The sequence below is a fragment of the Garra rufa genome, chromosome 11 (genome assembly GCF_049309525.1).
Source record: "Garra rufa chromosome 11, GarRuf1.0, whole genome shotgun sequence".
NCBI classification, from domain to species: Eukaryota; Metazoa; Chordata; class Actinopteri; order Cypriniformes; family Cyprinidae; genus Garra; species Garra rufa.
The window spans coordinates 36,351,459-36,372,010 of record NC_133371.1 but is presented as its reverse complement, the minus strand read 5'-3'; the positions used below and the strand labels follow the sequence as shown (position 1 = coordinate 36,372,010).

General features: G+C 32.7%; 1 protein-coding gene across 1 annotated transcript in view; it reads right to left on the bottom strand.

Moving 5' to 3' along the window:
* The window catches only part of srgap1a (SLIT-ROBO Rho GTPase activating protein 1a), a 133,364-nt gene that overhangs the window by 49,311 nt on the left and 63,501 nt on the right, over nt 1–20,552 (bottom strand). The window contains 4 exon segments of the mRNA XM_073850198.1: nt 5,806–5,907; nt 11,194–11,415; nt 14,826–14,954; nt 16,846–17,028. Coding sequence (XP_073706299.1) covers nt 5,806–5,907; nt 11,194–11,415; nt 14,826–14,954; nt 16,846–17,028 — 636 coding nt within the window.

Sequence of the window (20,552 nt, the reverse complement as noted above, 5' to 3'; positions counted from 1 at the left end):
ACCACATAAAATGGCAAAAAGGAAAAGTCAAGAAGATTGGGGGGGGAAAAAACATGGGGAAAAGATGTTGAAAGCTGGTGCAATCGCTCAGTGGAAGCATTTGTTGACCTGCTGAAAGAAGCTGCGCAGTACGGAAGAGCAAATTTCTCTCACGCTGACATGCTCTCTTTCTCACACGTGTACACACAGTTTTGAAAGTAAGCAGAGCTTTTTCTATTTGCACAAACACTGCAATCTTCTTGCAGAACTCAGTAAAACATACATATAGACAAATATAGAGCATGTTACACAACCACAGTGTGCATCACGCGGCACAAAAACCACGGCACTTTCATCACAGTGAGCTCATTTCTCATTGTCATGTTTAGGCTGAATCATCCTTCACATCAATGGAGGATGACATACAAGTCAATGGAAACCATCCTCTCACGCCTAAAACAGTATGGATCCAGGTCACCATTCCACTTGTGATTCACCAGACCATTGTAGGGACTGAAACACTGAGAGATGATCACAAGTTTAAACCCGCCTCCTGACGTTAAACTATCTGTGGTCTGGTTTTGGTGAAGAAGGCATGCCATTTATGGATGACAAGCCGCACCTGTCTTGTAGGATGTGGTTTACTGGGAAAGTCAACCTCAGTTGTGCCATAACAAAGGCAGACAGGTTACAAAGAGGTAAACTGAGTGCTGGGGGGAAGGGAAGAGCTCAGTTTCAAGGACATGAAAGCAGTCCAAATGTAAAGATGTGGAAAATAAGAGGGATTTTTTATAAGTATCTTTAACGCTGCTTGAAAAGCCTGAGCTCTTCAGCTTTTCTTTTAAACCACAGGTGATTAAAGACAGGAATGCTAAATATAAACTAGACTTCAGATAATAAAAGAAAAACCTTAGCTGAGCCCTGTTTATATTTTGTGTATATTTTAAAATAGTGTGAAATACTATGGAAGAGAGTTTTCGCCATTGAATAAAAAAAATAAAAAAATGTTATTGCATCTTTTTATCTCATATTTCTAATATTTTTTCCTGCAATTGCGTGTTTATCTCACAATTCAGATTTTTTTTGTATCTCGCAATTCTGACTTTTTTCCTCGCAATTGTGTTTATATGTCGCAATTCTGACTTTTTTTCCACGCAATTGTGAGTATATATCTTGCAATTCAAGTTTTTTTTTTTGTATCTTGAAATTCCAACTTTTTCCCCCTCACAAATATGAGTTTGTATCTCGCAATTCTGTCTTATTATTTATTTATTTTTTTTGGTATCTTGCAATTCTGACATTTTCCCGCAATTGTGAGGTTATATCTTGCACTTCTGGCTATTTTTTTACCTCGCAATTCTGGCTTTATTCTCACAATTGAGAGTTTATATCTCGCTATTCTTATTTTCTCACAATTGCAAGTATAATCTCACAATTCTGACCTTTTCTCTTGCAGATTTTTTTACTTTTGTTGTATCTTGCAATTCTGTCTTTTTTTTTCTCACAATTGTGAGAAAAGTTTCTCGCTATTCTGACTTCTCTCTCTGAATTTATATCCTGCAATTCTGACTTTTTTGTACTTTGCAATTCTCTTTTCTCACAATTCTGCCTTTTTTTCCACCAATTCTGACTTCTTGTCCTCGCAAATGCGATATTGTACCTCGCAATTCTGACTTTTTTTGTGTAACTGCGAGTTTATATCTCACAATTCTGACTTTTCTTGCAGTTCAAAATTTCTAAAGACTTTTTTTTATCAGAACTGTGAGATATAGTTATAAACTTCAATTCTGAGGGGAAAAAAGACCAATGTTCTTTTTTTCTTTATATCTCACAATTCTGACTTTTTCCTCGCAAGTCTAACTTTTCCTCGCAATTCTAACTTTTCTTGTATCTCACAATTCTGTCTTTTTTTACAATTCTGACTTCTTGTCCTCGCAAATGAGAGTTTGTATCTCGCAATTCTGACATTTTTTGTGCAATCCCTTTTTTTTCTCACAAAATTGCCAGTTTATATCTCGTAATTCTGACTTTTTTCCTCAGAACTGAGATACAAAGTAAAAAATACTAATGTTCTTAATATCTCACACTTCTGACTTTATAACTCATAATTGCAAGTTTATATCTCACAATTCTGACTTTTTGAGAATAAGACGTAAATTCGCAATTGCGAGATATAAACTCAGAATTGCAAGATATAAACTCAATTCTTTCTCACAAATGCTAGTTTGACTTTTTTCTTAAAATTGTGAGATAACTGTGGTCAGGTTAAGGAAAAGTTAAGGAAAGTTATATGGTTAAGGAAAGTTATATGGTGAGTTATCTCTGACAATTCTGTCTTGCAAAGCTGTCTTGCAAAGCTGACCTTTTTCTCAGAATTGTGACTATATCACGCGATTCTGACTTCATTTGTCAGAATTGCAAGTCTATATCACAATTCTGAGAAAAAAGTCAGAATTGCGAGTTTTTATCATGCAATTGTGAATATTTCAGTGGATAAAACGTCTTCCATAAATTACTTATAAAATAATCAAAACATTAAAAAAAAAAACTTGCTTATCAATTTCATTAAAATCAGTATTCCTTTGACTGTTTGATCTGACAAACAAGTTACTCAGGGTAGTAAGATTGCACTGAACAAAGATGATATTTTGGCACATGTTAGCACTGCGGCAATCAACATTAGCACAAAGAGGGCGATCAGTGCTTTACGCAGCAGCATGAGCAGGACACAGATCTCCCTGCGTTTGATGTGCCTCCCAGAGGTTTATCTCCTGCAAAACAAACAGACACTTCCTATAGAGAACTACGCAGTGCCTTAGTGGGGTTTTAGTGTCTGATGTGAGCAGAATATCCATTGGAGAAGGCAAGGAGGGCGGGAGACAAAAATAAAGGGAGTGGGACAGAAAGTCAGAGATAACACTGTCAATTCTCCTCTGAGAACTGCAATCTCTCCCTAATCTCTACAGCAAACACTATTTACATTATTCAATTATGAGCTTGAGAAGAAGAATGGAAAAAAAGAAGAGCTGACAGCTGGATAATTGCAGATGAAAAATAAAAGGATGAGACAGGAAGCTTGAACTGACAGACATATTCTTCCTTTGTGTCCGACAAAGGTGTGTTTGAGAAAGAGGCAAAGCTGAGTGGTTTACGGCAGTTATACTATAATAATGTATTCATCTGAGTCATTTCTTTTGTCATCGAATGCAGTGAAGGTTTTAGGAAACAGCTGCATCGGTATCCTGTGTCATGTTCATGACAGACCTGGAGTCTGATGTCAAAAGATGCTTTAAGCCATCTGGAAAAACCAGGAAGTGCCCTGACCTCACATCCTTCCGCTTCCTTTCAGCCTGGTCAGTGGTCCAAGCAATATAAACACCTGTCATTTAGCACATGCAAAGTACTAGTGACTGAGCAATGTACAAGATACAATCAGATGATATTAAGGAGTGATAAATGTTTTTTTCTGTGTTATGTTTGGTTGTTCAAAAGTTTGAAATCAGTAAAATTTTTAATGCGTTTTAAAGAAGCATTTCTGCTCATCAAGGTTGCTTTATTTTATTTAAAAAATACAGAAGAAAACTGTAATATTGTGAAATATTATTGCAATTTAAAATACTGGTTTTCTATTTTAATATTCTTTCAAATAAAAGCAAAACTGAATATTCAGGATCAATTCAGGATCTATCCTTCAGAAATCATTCTAATACGCTGATTTATTATCAATGTTTGTGCTGCATAATTTTTCATTTTTTGAAACCTGTGATAATTTTTCTTGATTCTTAGATGAATAAAACATTTAAAAGAACAGCATTCATTTAAAAATAAATATTTAGTGACAATATACACTACTGTTCAAAGTTTGGGGTTAGTATTTTTTCTTTCTTTCTTTCTTTCAAAGAAATTAATACTTTTGTTTATCTTTTCTTACTGGAGGATTAGCTGATGAAAATTCAGCTTTGCATCACAGAAATAAATTATATTGTAAAGTATATTAAAATAGAAATCTGTTATTTTAAATTGCAATAATATTTCTGTATTTTTAAATGGATACAATTTTGATGAGCATAAGAGACTTAAAAAACATTAAAAAAAAATGTACTGATCCCAACCTCTTGAATGGCAATGTAAATACTGGGGATAAAATAAATTTGTTTTTTGTTTACATTAAAAAAATAATAATTTCAATAATTTACAATATTCTTTTAAATTTAGGTCAATAACAGTATAACCAAATATAAGCACAATAAAGAAAAAATGGGACAAAAACTACTAAAAAAAGTATTTTTAACATTAGTTAAAAGTTAAAAAAGTTAACAAGTTAAAATTTCATAACATTAAATAAAATCTTATTCCTTTTACTATAATACAAAAATATACTATTAAAAAAAATTCTCTTTGTATTTGAACATGAAGTCAAACAGCAATGTTTTCAAACAGCATTCACTCTCCCTATAATCTTAAAATAATTTAAGTTTTTTTTATATATATTGCATGAGCCTCTTTCATTTTTTACAGAGACTGATATTTATACTACAACCTTCAACGTTTCAGTCAGCTTGCCATTTTTCCAGAACCGTTTAGCTTGCACGACAACACTGACAGCGGGCTGAGCGATCGTTCTTCACGGCAGAAGATTTATCAGCTATTTGTTGGAAAAGTCTAAGGACTGAAGCTGAAACTAAAGTTGTAGCTACACAACAAAAGCAGTACCTGAAGCAACACATTTCATACAGGACTGACCATTTCTAATGCTGCATCAAATATAGTATATAGATTAATAAAGTATGTTAAATCTGTGCAGGAACAACAATTGCACATATTCAGAGTGCCAAATAGCAATTTTGTCTGTCAAAACTGAAAAAAGAATCACGGCATGAGAAATAACAGGAAGGAGATAAGAGAAGAAGAGGGCAGATGTAAGACTCTCGTTCATCTAAGATAAGACACGATAAAGCCAAAAAGCGATTCCAGACTCCTCCATCTTCCTGAGCGAGTGGTTTTTCTCCGGAAGCGGCATTCGACTTGAGGTTTGATTCAAATGTTGCAGCCTTGGAGGAGGGCAAGATAATAAAATGTGAAAAAGACAGGCACAGTCTGCAGGAAAGAAAAGGGAGACGGTGTCACTGAGAGAAGCGTCTCTGTGCGTCACTCAGGTTATCTGGAGGACAGTGAAAACTCTGCAGGGAGGAAAAAAAAACTATTTCTTGTAAGTCCTCCCAAAGCCTCTTTTACGATCAGCTCCTGCCAACTTAATTAAGCAAACCCGTTGCAAAGCGGTCTCGCTCTAATGCAACAGGAAGATACTGGATGTGCATTCTTGGACTTGGCTAACTTATTAACAAGATTTTCAAATTCAATTATGCACTTCAACGTCAGCTGAAATGAGCACAATCACATCAGCAATGGTGAATGTCGGATGCAGCTGTTATTTCGCAAAAGTGAATTTCTGGGAAAGTCTTTTTTGCTCAAGGGCACACAAGTTATGGCACAGCCCTGGTGAAAAAACCAGCTAAAACCAGCCTAGGCTGGTTGGCTGGTTTTAGCTGGTCAACCAGCCTGGTTTTAGCTGGTCATAGCTGGTCGCCAGGCTGGTTTTAGAGGGGTTTTGGCCATTTTTCCAGCCTGGCCAGGCTGGGAGACCAGCTAAAACCAGCTACTTCCAGCTTAAACCAGCTTAAACCAGCTAATACCAGCCAACCAGCCTAGGCTGGTTTTAGCTGGTTTTTTCAGCAGGGAGGTGAGGGATTTGATTAAAACTGATTGCAAATGCCATTTTGGACTATTTTAAACGCAGCATTTCTGGTGGCTCTTGGGTCACCTTACCTCTTCATTCTCGATCTTTAGAGTGGCCAGGCGGGATTGAAGCTGCTGGAACCTCAGGAGGAGTTCTGCCTGCACTGGAGGCTGGGCCGTGATCTGACACACCTGAAAACAAACAGATTTTCAATTATAAGAAAGAAACATGGCAGACGCTATTAACCCTTAAACACCAACATCGGGTCTTTAGTGACATAGCTGGGCAATAAATCAATATAAACACCTGTCATTTAGCACATGCAAAAAAACAGCGATAGAACAATATACAATTATACATTCTCTCTAATTTCAGGTCAAAAGTTTAGCAAAAGCTTTTTTTGTGGTTGTTATTTTTTGTTGTCAAATAAAGAATGGCTTTTATATAATCTGCTGTTCAAAAGCTTGGCATCAGTAAGATTTTTAATGTTTTTTTTTTTAAGTCTTTTCTACTTATCAAGGCTGTGTTTGATTAAAAATATAGACAACAATTTAATATTGTGAAATATTATTCTTTTATTATTTTCTATTTTATTATACTTTAAAATGTCATTTATACCTGTAATGCAAAGCTGAATTTTTTCTCCCCCAGGGCTGGGCGATAATTAATATCACATCGAGATTGTGATAAAATGTCATACGCATGTGTATGTCTCTGTGTGAATGAGTAATGCCATTTCATCAATTCATTTCAAATCTTATTCACAGTGTTTTGAGTCTGTCGTCTCAATATATGAGGATGGTCCATGCAAACTTCATGTCTTGAGAGACTCCAGAGTCACTTCAAAAGCTTTTCATAGTTTAATTTGGAAAAAAAAACTACACTGTAAAACATTTTCACCCGTTTCAACTTAAAAATGTAAAAAGTTTAGCAGCTGCCTTAAAATTTTAAGTTAGATCAACTTAAGTCATTTCAACTTACAAGCTAAATCAACTTAATTTTAGTGTAATAATTTTAAATGACTTGTAGTTTTAAGCTGATTTAACTTAAAATATTAAGGCAGATGCTTTTAAGTTGAATCTGGTGAAATCTTTTTACAATGTACCATCAAATACACACTAAAAAGATCTTCACGACAAACCGTCAAAATAAAAGTTCAGTTTAATGTGAAGAAATTCTGACAGAAATATATTACTACTGTATACTAAAATGATTTACATTTTCATGCAATTTTGACAAAAAATAAAAATGCAATATTTTGGTGTAAATTAATTGTTATATGTGACCCTAGACCACAAAACCAGTCTTAAGTCGCTGGGGTATATTTGTAGCAATAGCCAAAAATACATTGTATGGGTCAAAATTATTGATTTTTCTTTTATGTCAAAAATCATTAGGAAATTAAGTAAAGATCATGTTACATTAAGATTTTTTGTAAAATTCCTACTGTAAACCTATCAAAATGTAATTTTTGATTAGTAATATGCATTGTTAAGAACTTAATTCAGACAACTTTAAAGGTGATTTTCTCAGTATTTTGATTTTTTTGCACCCTCAGATTACAGATTTTCAAATAGATGTATCTCGGCCAAATATTGTCCTATCCTAACAAACTATACATCAATAGAAAGCTTATTTATTGAGCTTTCGTATGATGTATATATCTCAGTTTTGTAAAAATTTAACCTTATGACTGGTTTTGTGGTCCAGGGTCACATATTTTCTAAGGGTCAACCGATTATCGAGCCGATATTAAGCATTTTTATGGATATCGGTATTGTCATTTTTAAAAACAGATTGGTCGATAAAATAATTTTAAAGCATTTAAAAGCCATTTTTTCTTACATCAGACATATATATCGGCTCAAAATATTGGTTATCGGTTCAAAATGCTTACTGATGCTTCAGAAGAAAAAACAATCCATTAAGAGCCAGGGGTGTAAACTTTTAAACAGAATGAAGATATGTACATTTTTCTTGTTTTGCCTAAATATCATGTTTTTCATTTAGTACTGCCCTTCAGAGGATACAGAAGATAGTTCCAAGTTACTTAGAGGACAAAATAAGTTACATTTACCCTAACGTCAAATAAACTTCAGCTTTTAATCCATGTTTTTTCCTTCTGGAGCATCAGTTGCATTTGAAATTTCTGTAATAGTTGCATATGAGTCCCTCAAGTTGTTCTCAGTGTGAAAAGATGAATCTCAAAATCATACAGTCATTGCTGGAAAGGGTTCAAATACACAAAAATGCTGGAAAACCAAACAATTTGTGGGACCTGAAGGATTTTTCTGAGGAACAGCAGGCAGTTGAACTGTTCAGGACAAACAAGGGACTTATGAACAACTATCACTAAACAAAAAACCCAGCTGTGGATCATTCAGATAACAACACAGTATTAAAATCAAGGGGATGTAAACCTTTGAACTGAGTAATTTTTATAAATTCAACTTTTAATTAACAGGCACAATTCGACAAAGGATTTTTAGACTGAAACTAAAAGACAATGCTGTGCTGACTACATTGGATTCAACAGTATTGTTGCACCACAGAAGTATTGCTTTGCCTGTTATTACAGATCATTTGATATGTTCTGACTATTTATGCATTTTGAACCTAAATCACAGCAGTGCCCATCTGTGAAGGATGTAGGTTGTCAAACATACACAACTAATAGCCAATCATAGCAGTGGGTATTTACTTATGCCGCGTTCCAGGAAACACGTTACTCGTGTTTTTCCAACCTTCTACACGTGAAAGTGCACCCCAACGGCAGTCAAACCCGAGGGGTTAAAAGACAGGACAGAAAATAGCCTATTACTTCAAAATTATGTTTTTAAACTAAATTAAAAATCTTAACATCATAAGCAGACCTCAGAGAATAGTACAAAATAATTAAAAGGCAGCTCATGACTCATGAAAGCAGGATGGATTCTGATTGGCTGTCAATGTTTTCATCGTTCATTGGCTGGGGAAAAAAACACTTTGAAAGTGATTCCGAAAAAAATTCCTCGGTGCCGTTATTGTTGGCATGGGTTTAAAACTACACCTAGCTTTATTGTTATCGTTATAGTTATTATCCTTGTTGTGAACGGGCCTTTTGAGAACCTACTCTAATAGAAGCAAGCTCCCTAGAGGAGGAATCTCATATTCAAACAAATAACCAACACCTGGCACAATCATTATAACCAACTCTTATAAAGCAAACCCCCGGTTGCTTTCATTGACCAAGAGAGTACAGGCATGATCGCAAAACAACAGGTTGTAAAGCATGCGCAGACATTATTTTAGTGACAAAATGGCCAATTAAGGAGGATAAATCCAATAAACACTCTCTAAAGTTGCTTGAGGCTGAGAAATGCAATATGATTTGCTCTCAACGCTCTGTGCAAACAGCACGCTGCCAGCTGAGACACAATAAAAGAAGGATATGAAGCAATCCTGACCACATATAATTCAGAATTTCATTAAGACGCTTTTCTCCACTCTGTATCCTGCATGATCTCATACGCTTCAACGCGGCTTCAGACAAGATTAACGCAAGGTTAATGGATGGGCTGGTAGATATTCCATGGGAGAAGCATGTTAAAATGAAACGTAACGTCTGCTTACAGGTTATTTAGAAGGTGAAGGATGTTGGGTCATTCCTACTATAAGTACATTTTCATCACTACATTATATGCACTACTTTTCTTTTTTATTATTAAATTAATACCTTATTCACTAAGGATGCATTAAAATGTACAAGATTTTTATTCTAAAAATAAATTTTGTTCTTTTGACCTTTCTATTCATGAAGAATCATAGAAATTATGCAACATCATAAGTATAAATATTAAATAGCACAACTGTTTTTATATTGATAATTTTTCAAGATTTGCTCAAGACTTTTTCAGTTTGTAGACACATTTTAAGTTGGTTTGAAAAAGCCTTCTCCCAAACTTTAAAATGCTTTGGATAGTTACTGATATACAGACACATATACATTCATTACAGACAGTAGATCATCCATTTTGTCTCTGCTGTTTAGTGTTTCAGGCCATTTAGTTTTAACAAGATTTAACATTTAGCTAGCATGATTTAAAGGATAACTATTGCCAAAATGCAACCTGGGCTGTTTTTTTTACTGTAAACGAGACAAACTTATATCTAAAAGCATAATTACGACAAACGAGACGTTTTTGAGATTGACCGTGATTTCGTTTTGTTGTCAATGGCCGGTGAATGGGAGTACTAGGGGCATAACTTTGAGCGCATAAAAATCGATATTTTTACAACACTAAGAAGGCTCGACACACCATGAAACTTTGCTCGAAGTATCGCCTGGGTCTCTACACATGAACTTGAGCTTTGAAAACATTGTTCGTGTACACACAGTTTACTAAAAAGAAAGGTTTTGAACAACTCACTTTCACTGTTTGGGTTTCCGCTCGCAGCCGTCTTGCCAGTCAAGAAGTGTTGATCTCCGAACTATGACTAGCATGTTTCTAGCATTATTTGCATGTTACTAACAATATTTTTTACTGTATTTTGAACAAATAAATGCAGCCTTGGTGAACACAGGAGTTTTTTTTACCACTTTGCTAACATGATTATCATGTTTAATATATTGGTAGCTTGTTTCTGACATGATTAACATGCTAGCATGTTTCTAGCCTGATTTGCACGTATTAACATGTTGTTTCCAAGATTAACATGTTCCTAGCTTGCTGCTAACGCATTTCTTACATGGTTTGCATGTTACTAGCAATATTTTTACTGTATTTTGACCATATAAATGCAGCCTTAGTAAGCATAAGAGTTTTTGTTTACCAAAAATAATGAAAAATTATATCAACCCCAAACTTTAAACAGTATGGTACTTAAAATCAAATAAAAAATTAATTTACAAATTTAAACATAAGAATTATATAGCTTTTTTTATTACAATATCATAAAGTAAACAGAGAGATGAGTTTTAAATAATCTAATTACTTTGGGTGGAGAAGCGATATTTTTGCCATGTCTCTAGGCAATTTTTATGAAATATTCCAGGTGCTTGAATTAATTTGAAGACTTTTGTAGCACTAAGTTGGTTTGTCCCATTTCAAAAAATTCAATCCACTTTGAAAAATTAATCTGTAAAATAATATTGACATTTCATAAAACAGAAGGAAATTTTAAGATGACTCTTTTTTAATTCCCAAGACAAACTTTAGTTATTTCCTTTATTTTCTTTCTTTTGTACAACTTATAAACCTTAAATAAACTAACGTGATTTTATATAAATACTTTTACTACTACTATTTATAAAAATTCCAACGCAAGCAGTGTTAAAAAAACTACAGTGTAACAGAATGTTAAGAAAATAAACCTCCTCTCAGTTAACATGGTGTTAAGATGTAACTTAACCAAACACTTGGTGTGAATGCGGTTTGCTACTGTGTGTGTATACAGATGTACATAGGTGTGTGGGTAAGGCTTTGTTTAAATCTGACCTCATCTCCCATATGTGGTTGAAAGTCAAATTTAACGGGCGGGCAGAAGGCCGTAGGGTACATTTCCATGAAGCGCTGGCGGTCACTACGGGGGTCCAGACTGTCCACCGCATTCTCAATGATGTCCAGGCCCTCGTGACGAGACGTCTCCAGGTTGTATTCGGCCGAGAGGTAGGTCCGCAAAGCCCGGTTCAGAGAGGCATGATAACCCAGATCACAACACTATACAGAAAAAAAGAGGCCAAGAGAAGAGAAACATTACCTAACTGACAAGTGTAGTAAAGTTTCAAGTGACAGTAAACCTATTAAACAAGACAGTTCCTGTGAAGTAAAGCAACAGTTCTTGAATAGACTCAAACCTACAACCTATTGGTTGCCAGCGTCAGGTCTTACTCACAGCTAATATCTGAGATTCCTAATACATTAACACCAACAGCACAGCATGACGTACTGGTCTATCAGTAACTCTGGCTTTGGGAATATTTGTGTTCCTGTGTCTGACGGCTCTTTACATGACCTAATACATACTGAGTGTGCTCTGGTGGTCTGTGTGCTGTCTATTTAAGGCTTACTGTAGGACTTGTGCAAAACAGCCCGGTAGCCAAGCTAAGCGTAGACTGGCAGGAATTTCCATAATTTGATTTGGACTCTGATACTGGAGTCATGGGTAACTGAAATGCAAAAAGATGTCCTGGTCTGGATAATAAAATATGGGGGAGAACTGAGGCGTCCTTGGGGAGGTTATTTAAGTTATGCATGTCACTGGAAGAACAGCCAGATCTCGACTCCCAAACAGTCTGCAAACTTCCAAAGACCTTTTAATTTAATTATCACAATGGGCTGTTCTGTCTGTTGGAATGCTGTTTGGATGCCCTTTTTTCATTGAAATTGCCAGAGCTCAAATTGAGAGTCAAATTCATGAGCCAAATGATGACACAGCCATTTTGACAGCTGGACTTGCATGCTGAAAAATAAATGAAATAAAACAAAATCAAAAATAATTAAAAAAAAAAGATTAAAATAAAATAAAATACATAAAATAAAATTAAATAAAATTAAATTAAATTAAATAAGGATACAGCCATTTTTATAAACCTGCTTTGGGGTTTTTGGAGCTTGACTTGCATGCTAAAATAAAATAAAATAGTTTTGAGTTGTAACATGGTTTAGCATCAATAGGAGCCAAATAATAATACAGCCATATTTTTATTAACCAGCTATGAGTTTTTTGAAGCTTGACTTGCATGGTAAAATAAAATAAAATACAATAATATATATATAAAAAAAAATATATAAAAAAAAAATAAAAAAATAATGATAAAGCCATTTTTATGAACTTGCTTTGGGGTTTTGGAGCTTGATTTGCATGCTAAAAAATAAAATAAAATAATGATACAGCCATTTTTATGAACCTGCTTTGGGGTTTTTGGAGCTTGACTTGCATGCTAAAAAATAAAATAAAAATAAAATAAAATAAAATAAAATAAAATAAAATAAAATAAAATAAAATAAAATAAAATAAAATAAAATAAAATAAAATAAAATAGCCATTTTGATGAACCTGCTTTGGGGTTTTGTAGCTTGACTTGATACAGCCATATTTTTATTAACCTGCTGGTTCGTTCGCAGTATGCAGGGGCAAAAACGTCTTCATATAAAATAAAATTTTAACCAGACAAGGTTAAGTCCTTTCTCCTCCAAAGACATTTGTGAAAAAAAAAAAATGACTGTGCATGCACATAATATCACCCAAACACTCTTTCTCTTGCCAGCCTCCTGCCGAGGGTTTTTTGTTTCGTAGATGAAAATAATATTGCGGGATATTCAGCTTATAAATAAATGATGCTGACAGGATTTGACTTTTTGATTCAGACCGGGGCTGTAAAATAGTGAAGGAACAGTGCTCAGCAGGACAAAATGAGAAAAAGGTACATTGTAACATACTACTGTACGGCAGTATGTTACAATGACCTAAAAAAAAACACTCAGACAGCCTGATTCACAGAAAACTGGGTTTTAAGGCTGGGTGCCACTTTCTCAGCATCCATGCTAAAAAAAAAATGCCATATTCAGACACTGGAGGACATTCAGTACCTTAATATAAAAGTAGGACAACCTCATACAAAATAATATACAGTGTACAAAAATCTTTTTCCAAGTGAAAAATTAGATTTTGAATATATGAAACAAAAAAGTAAAGTATTTATACATCTCAAATAATACTAGAGAATGTGTCAAAATATTATGACCCTGGACCACAAAACCAGTCTTAAGTAGCACAGGTATATTTGTAGCAATAGCCAAAAATACATTGTATGGGTTAAAATTTATAGATTTTTCTTTTATGCCAAAAATAATTAGGATATATAGTAAAGATCACGTTCCATGAAGATATTTTGCACATTTTTTAACATAAATATATCAAAAATTACTTTTTGATTAGTAATATGCATTGCTAAGAACTTCATTTGGACAACTTTAAAGGCGATTTTCTCAATATTTAGATTTTTTTGCTACCTTAGATTTCAGATTTGTTTTTAGTTGTATCTCGGCCAAATATTGTCCTATCATAACAAACCATAGATCAGTGAAAGGCTTATTTTTTCAACTTTTAGACATATACATTTAAAAAAATTGACCCTTATGACTGGTTTGGTGGTGTTGGGTCACTTTTGTGACCCTGGACCACAAAACCAGTCATAAGGTAAAATTTTACAAAACTGAGATATATACATCATATGAAAGCTCAATAAATAAGTTTTCTATTGATGTATGGTTTGTTATGATAGGACAATATTTGGCCGAGATACATCTATTGGAAAATCTGGAATCTAAGGGTGCAAAAAAATCTAAATACTGAGAAAATCACCTTTAAAGTTGTCCAAATTAAGTTCTTAACAATGCATATTACTAATCAAAAATTACATTTTGATAGGTTTACAGTAGGAATTTTACAAAAAAATCTTCATGGAACATGATCTTTATTTAATATCCTAATGATTTTTGACATAAAAGAAAAATCGATAATTTTGACCCATACAATGTATTTTTGGCTATTGCTACAAATATACCCCAGCGACTTAAGACTGGTTTGGTGGTGTAGGGTCACATTTGATCTCAAACTTTTGGAAAAGGCCTCTGGTTTCTCCACCCACATGTTTAAACCACTATTACTTTCTTTGCTTATTTAGTCACGTTAAGCTCCTCATTCTCTCTTAAACGAATGCATCTGACAATCGGGCCTTCCTAAAACATATTTAAATAACAGGTTTGTGTGGTTATTTGGAGATATGGAAATGAATGCAATTTAACCGCAGTGTATTTATTTTTTAAATCTCATTCCTGTCAGACACACCTGCATTTGAAGTCTCGAGAGCTTTGATTTGAATGCAACGTTGACAGAGCTCTCACTGAGGAGTCTATGCATTTCCTCAGATCAAAGCAGGTGTAGACAAAGATGCATATTTAACCAAGAAACTGACGAAAACGGCAGCAGTCTTTGTCATATTTAGCTGTCCCAGCAGACCTGAGGTCAGTCTTAAACTCTATTTATAACTGTCCTACTTGTCACACAAAGTTTCTTTCGTCTGTGGAAGAATCCCTGAACCTCCTTTTCGTTTCCCGGTACTTACGTCTATTAAATCAGACAAGTCGTGAATGTAATACTTGAAGATTGAAGCATTGGTGGCTTCGAGCGTCAGCAAGTATTCGTTCCGAGCTTTGATCGACTTCAGCTTGTTCTCCGAGTACTTGGCCTGTCTCTGACGAGAGAGAGAAAACAGACAGAATTTGAGAAAACGGGTTGAAACAGAAAAACACGCAAGCAAGCTTTTATCTCTGCATGCCGTCTGTTCCTTTAAGATCTCTTGTGAAGTGACAGAGAACAAATGCTTCCAGAAATAAACCAACGAAGACATATAAGCGTTTAAACTGCAAGAAAGCATTACACAGACATCTACATGGTTACAAAAAATCTTAGAGAACAAGTATTGCTCATTTCCTGTATCAGTAAGGGTATTACTAACATTTAGACCCACTTAGTCGTCGAACTCAACTGACCGACAGACAGTGACTCACGCTAACTTCCACATTTGAACTATCCCACAATGTCTCGTTCCAGGAAGCATCCGTGGAAAAAACAATCCCACAGCTGTTAAATCATTTGTCACGGGTTTTAACAGAAAACATATATACTAAAAGCATAAAACGGTTCCCTTTCTGTGGAAACAGGGTCAGGCATGTCTTCTATCAAAAACATGTCTGATACATAAAACTTTACTTTTTTATTGTTCGCCATTTTATTGCATTTGTTTTGTTTATTATAAGCATTACATTTTCTGTTGTGATTTAGATGCTGTATGAGAATGTGCATTACAATATAATAAATGAAATATGTGTCCTATTTCATAAAAAAATCTAAAATAATAAATAAGATATTACATTATATTGTATTACGTAATATTTTAAATACTGTGAACATTTATTGAAAAATAAATTAAATAATAATATTAATATAATATATTTTTGATATTTATATATTATGTATATATTATTTGATTTCATTTTATAAATAAGTAAATTTTATATTTATTTATGAATTATTTATATTACATATATAATTTTATTTTATGTACTTATATTTATTTTTATGAGTAAAATACTTTATAGATAGGAAAATAGATAGATTTAATTTAATATTTATACATTACTGTTATATTATATAATTTTACTTTTTTAAATAGTAAAATAAAATATATCATTTTATATTTATTTATATTACATATATAATTTTATTTTATCTTTTTTTATTTTGTATAAGTAAAACATTTTATGTATATATTTTCTTTTAATATTTGTACATTATATATTATATAATTTTACTTTTATAAATAAGTACTTTATATTTCATTTATATAATTTTTTATAAATTTTAAATATATATATAATCTTTGCTTAATGTTTATAAATAAGTAAAAATACATAGATACATAGATAGATAAATAGATCATTTGTATATTTATTTTAGATTTATACATTATTTATATATTATAGTTTTACTTTTATAAATAAGTAAAATGTGTCATATATAAATTTTCTGTTTATTTATAAAAGATTTATATTATATAATTTTATTTTATTTACCTATTTTCGTTTAATTTTTATAATTAATATAAAAATATAATTTATTTATTATATAGTTTTCATTTAGATTTATAAATAAGTAAAATATTTCATATACAAATATATAGATCTTTTTAATTTTCAAATTGTAATTAAAATAGAAAATAAGGCAGATATTTACAAATTATTTATATGCATGTATGTGTGTATAATTATATATATATATATATATATATATATATATATATATATATATATATATATATATATATAGTTTAATTTACTTTTTACTTTTATAAATGAGTAAAATATATATTATATATATTTTTTTTAATAAAAATAGGCTTGTTCAAATGTGCTTAATTGTCAAAAAATATATATTTTAAAAATATAATAAAAAAAATAATTATGTTTTTAAATTAATTGAATTATTTCTTTATTCATACGTTTTTTTTATTTAATTTTCATTTTCAGTGAAATATGACAGACATTTCATCATATGGTATGGATCCATTACTATTTCTTCTTTACCTTCTCCTTCATCTTTTCAATCTTCTTCACAGAGCTCCGTCTCTGATGTCTCTCCTCTAGTCGGATGTGAAAGACTGGATCTCCAACACGACCGATCTGCTTTTCCTCCTGCTTCTCAGCCTCCTTCAGTTTGCTCTCAGCACTGATGCTCTCCGTGTGATACATATGGTAGGTTTTCATCACCTGCGGGACCCAGAGGTCAGATGTCAAAGTTCAATAACATCCAGCTGAGCTCTAGAGAGGTGCAGCAGCAGCTGCTCGTCTGAAACACTTTCATCCTCCCACTTGACACAAATCAATTCTGTTCTCCTTCAGAGAAACCCTCTTTTGTCATGTAGAGCCAAAAAGCACCAAATAAAATGTTTCAAGAGAAAATATAAAAGCATAATTATCCCTTTCATATACCTTCATTTGCATTTAAGTTACAATCAGCATTTTCAACGAGTAACCAAACGAAACTAAATTTTAGCTTCTTAATGGGCCATGATGGAGCTTTTATTTTACTTACTTTTAGAGAGATTGAAACTATTACACTGGTAAAAGTTTCTATTTGAAGTACACCAGTAATCGCAGTCATCAACAGAATCAGCCAGCTCCACCTAATATTTTTCACCTTACTAAATGTCTTTTATCAAACCCAAAGCCCTTTTCCGATGAAACACACATTATGGGCTACTAAACCCCCGTGAAGAAATCCAATTACTGCAAAGTGAATGTGCGACATAATGGTAAGTGCTTCAGACAGCTTGAGTCATTGTTTTGGTTAGGTGGCTATTAGTCATATCCAGATGAGTTTTATAACGAGCATTAGGATGTGACTCAGAACATATGAGCCTGTACTAACAAACTAATTATGCCTGCGATGTCAAACTCTTCACAAAGAGCGAGTGCTTAATCGACACTAAAAGCTTTGTCCCGTTGTAACTGATGTAATGTGGGCACAGCATGATTGAACGCTGCATGCAGCTGAACCAGACTTTTTTTTTTTTTCTTCCTAGAAATATATGAAATGATGGCAGTTTTTGAGAAAGCAGAAGTTCTAAAAGTACACAGCAATACTGAAACCATTTTCTACAAAAAGAGAGGGGTGATAAGATACTAATGCCTGCTATGTGCTCTTAGTGATTTTAGTGAATTACTATGGTATTTGGGGTGGTATTTTAGGTGGGCAGACCTCTAAAGTCTCTATAACATTCCAGTCTCTAGATATGACCAGTGTTGTTGTAAACTAAAATAAATATTAAGATCTGTTTTCTATGGAATTTAGTTTCCGCCACTGAATAATAAATATCTCACAATTCAGACTTTTTTTTTCTTAGAATTGCATAATAAAAGCACGCAATTCAGACTCTTATCGTAAACATCAGGTTGTTTTTTGCGAAAGTCAGAAATGCGAGATAAAAACGTGAACTTCTGACTTTTTCTTGAATATGCAAGTTTATATTTTTCAATTCTGACTTGATTTTTCAGAATTGTATGATAGAAACTCAAAATTTTGAGTTATAAAGACAATTGTGAGTTATAAAGTCAGAATTACATCATAAACTCTCAATTGCAAGAAAAACTCAAAAATGTGAAATAAAAACTTGAAATTCTAACTTTCTCTAAAAAGTGAGTCTATATCTCTCAAATCTGACTATTTTCCAGAATTGTATGATATAAACTCGCAATTTGAGTTATAAAGTCAGAATTGCAAGATATAAACTCAATTGCGAGAAACACTCAGAAATGCAAGATAAAAAGTTGCATTTATGATTTTTTTAAAAAAAGTGAGATATCTCGCAATTCTGACTTGATTTTTCAGAATTGTATGATAGAAACTCAAAATTTTGAGTTATAAAGACAATTGCGAGTTATAAAGTCAGAATTACATCATAAACTCTCAATTGCAAGAAAAACTCAAAAATGTGAAATAAAACCTTTGTGAAATTCTAACTTTCTCTAAAAAGTGAGTCTATATCTCTCAAATCTGACTATTTTTCAGAATTGTATGATATAAACTCGCAATTTTGAGTTATAAAGTCAGAATTGCAAGATATAAACTCTCAATTGTGAGAAACACTCAGAAATGCAAGATAAAAAGTTGAATTTATGATTTAAAAAAAAAAAATGCGAGATTATATCTCGCAATTCTGACTTGATTTTTCAGAATTGTATGATATAAACTCGCAATTGTGAGTTATAAAGTCAGAGTTGTGCAATAAAAACTTTCCTTGCAAAAGCGAGTTTGTACATCACAATTCTGTCTTTTTTTCTTGAAATTCTGAGAAATAAAGTTAGTTTAAAATCACGCAAGGTTTTTTCTTCACAACTGCAAGTTTATCGCTCAAAATTTTCGAAGAAAAAAAGTCAGAATTGTGAGATATAAACACAATTGCAAGGAAAAAGGCCAGAATTGCATGATACAAACTGCAAATTTGCTCATTTTTCTCAGGCAATTCTGACTTTATAACTCAATTGCGAGTTCATATCATACAATTCTAAAAAAAAAATCAATTCAGAATTGTGATATATAAACACAATTGCAAGGCAAAAGGCCAGAATTGCATGATACAAATTGCAAATTTGCTCATTTTTCTCAGGCAATTCTGACTTTATAACTCAATTGCGAGTTCATATCATACAATTCTAAAAAAAAAAAAATCAATTCAGAATTGCGAGATATAAACTGGCATTAGCGAGAAAAGTCAGAATTTCAATCTGACTATTTCTCACAATTGAGTCTATATCTTGCATTTCTGAATTTATAACTTGCAATTGAGAATTTATGTCTCACAATCCTGACAAAAAGTCAAAAATGTGAGATAAAAAGTCACAATTACCTTTTTTAATTTTTGTTTATTATTCAGTGGTGGAAACAGGCTTCCATAGTTTTCAGTGATTAAAAACCAAATAAAATATTATACTTAAAATTAGAAAAAATTTAAATGTTGCCTTTTAAAGTAAAAAATAATTGAAGCATTAAAATTACTAATAATAAAACTGAAATATAAACAAAGCTAAAACATATAAAATAATAACAAAAAACAATGAAATAATAATTTATAAAACAAAAAAGACAAAAGCACATAATTATGTTATTATGCTATTAAAACTGACACTAAAAACTAAACTAAAAGTACAAAAATATTGATAAATACTATAATAGTATATAAATAATATTAAAGGTGGCATAGAATGCATTGAGAGAATATTTTAAATTGTTCTCTGAGATCTACATAGAAGTTATATGGCATAGAAAAGGGTAAAAATTTCAGAAATGGTTTTACAGGTCCATTTACAACCCTAAGATTTGTCCCTAGAATGAAATGCTGTTATTGCCTTATTTGGAAGGTCCGTGAATATTAAATGAGGAGCTCTGCTCTGATTGGCTGTCTCACAGTGCAGCTCGCTCTTACACAGCTCTAAGGAGAAAATATAGATTTAATTACGGAGCTCGAGCCGCTATTAATATGCGGGGCATTGAAACTGCTGCTTTGAATCCACAATAACTTTTTAGTTTCACTTTTGAGATCGGTGATTGCATGTGCTCTGTGTAACTTTATACTACAGGCAGTACTTACCACATTTGACAAGTTTAGATGCTGTCAGCGGTGATCAGGTTCTGAAAATCATTCGCTATCATCCACGCAGTCATCTCTCCTTACTCTGTTTATGTGGTAAGTGAAATCGTATATACTGCCATGTAACAAGCTAGTGCTAGCAAT